This window comes from Lepeophtheirus salmonis, chromosome 11 (assembly GCF_016086655.4).
Source record: "Lepeophtheirus salmonis chromosome 11, UVic_Lsal_1.4, whole genome shotgun sequence".
NCBI classification, from domain to species: domain Eukaryota; kingdom Metazoa; phylum Arthropoda; class Copepoda; order Siphonostomatoida; family Caligidae; genus Lepeophtheirus; species Lepeophtheirus salmonis.
Genome location: NC_052141.2, coordinates 6,524,500 through 6,531,005, shown reverse-complemented (window position 1 = coordinate 6,531,005; position 6,506 = coordinate 6,524,500). Strand labels below are relative to the sequence as shown.

Genomic DNA, 6,506 nt, shown 5'->3' with positions numbered 1-6,506 from the left:
TGCAAATGGCAAGATAAAAAATAAAAACGATTTTTACCACTGCTTATAGATATATTTTATAACTAGTTATGAAAACCCAGCTTATATTGGGCATGTTAACGATAACCAATATGGTAACCCCGACAATTTGGAGCTTGTTTTGGATGAAAGACGCTTAGCTGTCATATGATTTTATTAGATCATCTACAATCAGCTGTGAACACTCAGGAAGAAGAGAATAAAAATACTCTGGACATTGGTAAGAATTTTAAATAGTCAATCCTCAATTCTACTCTGAGTCCGACATGAATTTACAACTATCACTCCGCAACAAACCCTCAAGGTTACTCTCTGTCTTTTTTGAGAAATCACTAATGTTCTGTCAAGTTTTGAATATAATTGAGAATAGGAAGATAAGTTCTCAGGAGTTAAATAATAATACCGACAGCTTATAAAATAAAATTTACTCTTCAGATTACCCCAATTCCAAACAAAACTGAAGGGCTAAAAAATACACACGATTTTCATCAGTATAAATAGGTATGTTTTATAAAGGTTGACTATCATGACTATCCTCTCCATTAGGGTATATTTTCTTATATAAGTTTTCATACCATCTTGGTATACCTGGTGAGTGCATGTTGTACCTATAATTGACTATGATTTCCTCTCCTTGCTCTATCTGCTTTACAGATTCCAAACATCGAATTGAACCATAACTGTTGATATATCAATGAAAAAATATTAGTTGAGGCTTGATCAATCCCTCACTTTTAGCTTACACTGGGTGGGTTGTATATTCAAACGCAGCATTTGCTCCCAGGAAATGATGATTGGCTTTGTGACCAAGGGTTGATCTATATTTTCGGATATCCGACATATCAGGTGGAATATCAATCAAATGAGTTTTATTAAATGTCAACAGATATTGATATCGCTCTTCCCTCTCATCAATTGTCATGTTGGATTGATAATGAGGCGTAGAAAAGTCCTCCCAGTTACCTCCGTTATAGGAAATGAGGTTAAAAGGGGGTATATTGCGTTTAGCAAAGAGTGAATCTTGATGGGATGTCTCTGGAATGAGACGACCTGATCCCACATATACGTTTCTTTTTTCTAAAGGATCGCGGAGGATAGGATTATGACTCAGAGTATGACGTGATCTCTCTATATGTTTATATATGGGAGAATCATTCTTTGGAGGAGAGAATTTTAACTCCAGGATTCCATTTCTGCATCTGTAATTTCAAAATATTAAAACTATGTGAGCGTAGAGATTGGCAAGTAACGCCTATTCGAAAAACGATCATAATTTTACATCCGAAAAGAAGCACAAGAACCAAAATTAAGACTTTATCGTAGGGGGCGGCCAAATTAAAAGTCGTACTACACCCCTAATATAGAAGGAATCTACATTTTCTCAGATCCGGGTCGGTTAAATCTCGAGTAAATATTCGAGTAATTTCACGTACCTGAACTTTGGAATTCAGATTCTAAATCAAAATTAGTTGGATTCTTATCTTGAATTTGATGAAGATTTTACCCAAAGTTTGGACAACAATAAAATAGGACTTGGATTAAATTTATATTTTTACTGATTACTGATTCTTCCGAAACATTAAATAACCTATTATTATTACTATTAAAACATAATTATTAGTTAAAATAAGAATATTAATCATAATAACATTGGAGACGTCGTTACTTTTATTATATCTCGCAACCTCTCATCCGAAAAGAAATAAGAAGAATGCCCTAAAATCAATTGTTAGTTAGATAATTCTTCCCACAAATAGAATGATTACTCAAAAATAAAAAATAATAATTGTTCAGAGCTGAATAAGAACTAATTCAAATCCAATTATTCAATATGAAAAACATTGAACTGAGAAAAAGAAGCAGAATCAAATGCAGCTGACAAGCAACTACTCTATTTTCGGATGAGAAATTCCTGGTGGTCAATTCATATCGAGTTTGTACAATTTTTGTATTTATAATAAGCCCAAATGTATAGCTACGCTTTTATTAAAGTATTACCAAGCAATATTACAATACCATATGAAATAAAATAGGATTTTAATAGTGTGAAATATATCAGATTCTTTTTAAAATGGAGGAGAAATAATATGAGAATTGATAGTCTGAGATTTCAAAATTGATAAATAGATGAGCTACTTGGAGGATTACCAAATGATTTTAAGCTTTTTTTCTCTTTCTTTTTGAAGGAAAGTTTGCGTGTCATGCTAAAGGTTACGACGTTTATAATTAATATGATTTAAATACAACTTTACTGTCCGAACCAATAATATAACAACATAACTAGGTTTGGGAATATGTGGAGCTTCAAAACTTAATCTAGTAAAAATTTCCAGAGGGTAAAATTCTGCGAGCAAGATGACTGCCAGCAAAAATGTTTGCGTTAAAATTACTTAAAATCCTTTTATACACCCCTGACCATAGATATATATAGTCTTTGATGATAATTACCTAAAGTGACTTGCTTTTGTTTCAACTCCGTGAATGAGTCTTTGATCCTCAAACGTACCAATGAGCGCTGTTCTGAAGTCTGGATATAGGAAATAAGTGCGGTCTTTCATAAAATTACCTGATCCATCTGTCTGTCCATAAAACCATCCATCTAATTTATAATCACCAATTGCTTTCCATTTTATTTTTGATGGCAACGAGTAAATCATTCTGAGTTTATCAAAGTCTTTCCCACTTTTAAATTCTAGACTACAACGGTGAGAGACGGAATTGGATGATGGGACAATACTGAAGAGCCAGGATTTGATTTCATCTCCTGAATTCCTGGTCCAATTTGAGGATTTTGAGCATGAACTGTGGATTCTTAGTCCCGTACTATGACGTGAGCAAAGAACAAAGCAAAGTATGAGCACTTGTTGCCTCATACTTTACATATATTGTGTGAGTGTTAACGCGGGGAAAGGTTCGAAAACAATAAAGGGATCTTTGTCATGGTGTTACATTGACGACGTTCTCGTAAGTTGTAACACATGTTTGCTATTTGTTTTAACATTATTTACTTTAATGTGTACAGGGTGTCCCCAATAAATTGTAACTATCTTAAAGTTCAACCTGCTTTATGTAAATGGAATTTGGAGTGTATTTGTTAATATGAAAAAGTTAGACATGATAATTAACAATTAATTTATTCAACATGTCCTCCCTCAGCAGCCACCATCTTCTCCATCCAGCCCCTAAAGGATTTGCATGCCCTGATGACCCCCGCGGAATCGATAGCATTCCCCTCCCACGTAATGGAGCCGGGAACTTTGTGGGGAAAACCCCAGGGACCTTTTCTCTCTCCTTGACAAGCCACCTGTCAATCTGAGCGTTGAGCTTCTGTCGACAGTCCAGTTCTTCTCGCCGGAGAAGAAGATGATTCTTCCTCCATGGCTCTTCAGGGTCATTGAGGAGACACTTACCATTGGTGAGCCTGGTGGCCTTCATGGATGCCGTGAGCATGTGTTGTTTGGCCATTCGGTATGACCTGTACCCGAGGTCCTCATTCACAGCCTTGGAGACCACCTACTTGCTCACTCCACTGTTCTTGGCCAACCTGGACAAGGAAGTTCCGGGTGAAGCCTTGATGGAATTCCAGAGGCCTTCACGGAAGCGGGGAGTCCAGGCATTGAAGACCCAGTACACCGTGGTCTTGGGGTTGTTAAGAATCTTGTAGATAGCAGAGGGCTTGTGTCCCGCGCGAGCCAATTCGAGGATGGCGTCTCTCCTAGCTTGTTTTTATGATGACTACTGTTTGCTGTCAAAACAATTGTGGTGGAAGTTATAGTGTATTGTTCACACAATCTTTTATATTAGTATGATTTAACCCCAAATATCCACATTATGGATCTGAATGAAGTTTAAAGTAGTTCCAATTTATCGTGGACACCCTGTACACGGTATAATCTGTGCAAATAAGCTGAATATTTTACATATATAAATATCATTTTAAAATATTCCGTATGCGTCATACTGGCTTGTGAGTGAGATCAGAAGGCGATGATTCACTTTATTTGATTCAACTTTTTCTCCTAATTTCAGTGATGCCCATATTTCCAATATTTATTCGATGGAAACGGAGTATTTTGATGTTTTCGACATATATTTCCATTACCTCTTCTGTTAATTATCGCAACTATAGTTTATCCTAGCTTCATGTTTTCTTCAGATGAATGATGAAACCTTTAGGAATAATACAAAGCATTTGAAATAAAATATCTAAAAAGAAATTATTAGTAATTTCAATCTTGAAATTATTTTCCAAAAAACATACTCATTCCCTCCTCTTCTACTAATACTAAATTCGACATTTTAACATACCTACGGATTTGTGCTAGAAATAAATTTGTTATGAGTGCCAAGATCTTTGGAGTTCATATGACCACTTTTATTAACATAAATTTGAAGCCACTGGAAGTTAAATTTAAATGGACTATTGAATGCAATCCAAACTAATTTTTAAATATTGTTTGGTGATTAAATAAATGACAATATTTCACTTAAATAATTATTTTTTCATTTGCAATTTAAATTATAAATAACAGCAATACTACATGCCTCAGTCATAATGATATAGTATGAATAATTAATTAATGATTGATCCTTGATATGTTATAGCAGGATAAAAAAAAAAAAATATATGAAAGAGGTTGCTTAATATTTTTTTAAAACTTCCGAAAATAAACAAAACATTGTAATCATTACTCATATGATCATTTCAAGGTTTTAAATGCTAATATCTTTATTTAAACAAAAAAAAAATGTATGAAAGTCGATAAATTGTACTTTCCAATGGTACCAATTTTTTATTTTTTTTAGACCACAGAGGGAGAGTTATAATTGTAAGTCCTTCTTGGACTCAGGGTAGAAATTATGGATCCAGAGAGGAGTAATTCTTGCCCATCGTCCTTGTTTATTTCCTTCTCTCACAGCGTTACCTCGCTAACACAAAAAAATACGCCATTTTTTTTGTTTTCAGCTGTCGATTCCCTATTCTCGTTTGATACGTCATGCCTATTTCATAATTTATTCTTTTTCATAAATACACAAAGTAATAAGTTATTCTATAATTATGTTCCGTTTCCCAAAGAACATGAATACAATTTCTTGTTGATCTCTCGTCGTTTATTTAATATATAGATTGGCCATTTTCTTATTTATATATATAAATTTTGGCTATCATATTGTAATACAAATTTATAGCTACACTTTCAATAGAATATTCCTAAGGAATATTTTAATATAGTATCGAATAGAATACTACGTAGATTTTAAATATTTCAAAATATATATAAAAATCATTTTGAAAATGGCGAAGAAGTATTGTGACGTTGATAGTCTGGGAGTATATAAAAGATATGTAGCAGTTGGTATGAATGACTTATTTGGCTAACTACCAGATGATTTTGGACCTTTTTTCAATTTCTATTCAAAGGAAAGGTTGCGCAATATAATAAAGGTAACGACGTGCTCTTCCTTGTCGTTAAAAAGTTTATTTTATTTTGTTCAAAGTTTCAATTCTTGTGACTTTAGTGTTATGACAAACGACTTTTATCATATGTTACAAGTTAAATATATTACTTAAATATATAATTAGAAACAAATTTACTTTCAAACGGATAATTTTTCTTCAAACATCTTAAAGAAATAACTTAGATTTTATCCCTTGAAGTGAAAATTTTGAGTAAATTTTAACCTGATGTAAAATTGTTAATTTTACATTTAATAGACATTTTTCAAGCACCAAAATTTACAAATAGTTAGTTTTTATTATTATACAATACATTCGTCAACATCTTTCAAAACATTCTCTGACACGTTTGTTAGAAATCTTCTACATGCTTATTTTTTTATATAATTTGAATACACATCTCATGAATGGAAGTTGACATGTTAATTTAAAATATAATACCTTCTTTGTATCGGTTACAAGACCCCCTGGACATTCACCTCTAGTCATATTTACTCTCGAAGAAAAAGGATTGGGTGTTTGATTAGTTATATTTTTTATTTTTGAATAAACTCACACAAACTATTAACTATTTGACAACATTGTTCAGATTACCAAGTCCATGCAAATGGCAAGATAAAAAATAAAAACGATTTTTACCACTGCTTATAGATATATTTTATAACTAGTTATGAAAACCCAGCTTATATTGGGCATGTTAACGATAACCAATATGGTAACCCCGACAATTTGGAGCTTGTTTTGGATGAAAGACGCTTAGCTGTCATATGATTTTATTAGATCATCTACAATCAGCTGTGAACACTCAGGAAGAAGAGAATAAAAATACTCTGGACATTGGTAAGAATTTTAAATAGTCAATCCTCAATTCTACTCTGAGTCCGACATGAATTTACAACTATCACTCCGCAACAAACCCTCAAGGTTACTCTCTGTCTTTTTTGAGAAATCACTAATGTTCTGTCAAGTTTTGAATATAATTGAGAATAGGAAGATAAGTTCTCAGGAGTTAAATAATAATACCGACAGC

At 33.0% G+C, this 6,506-nt stretch overlaps 1 protein-coding gene across 1 annotated transcript; it reads right to left on the bottom strand.

Moving 5' to 3' along the window:
- Nucleotides 1–428: 428 nt before the first annotated feature.
- On the bottom strand, nucleotides 429–3,545 carry LOC121126321 (histone-lysine N-methyltransferase SETD7). Its single transcript, XM_040721651.2, has 3 exons — nucleotides 2,467–3,545; nucleotides 762–1,217; nucleotides 429–698 (listed from the first exon to the last, which is right to left on the bottom strand). Exons 1-3 carry the CDS (start codon nucleotides 2,889–2,891, stop codon nucleotides 527–529), a joined length of 1,053 nt encoding a protein of 350 aa, XP_040577585.1. The 5' UTR covers nucleotides 2,892–3,545; the 3' UTR covers nucleotides 429–526.
- Between the last annotated feature and the right edge of the window lie 2,961 nt (nucleotides 3,546–6,506).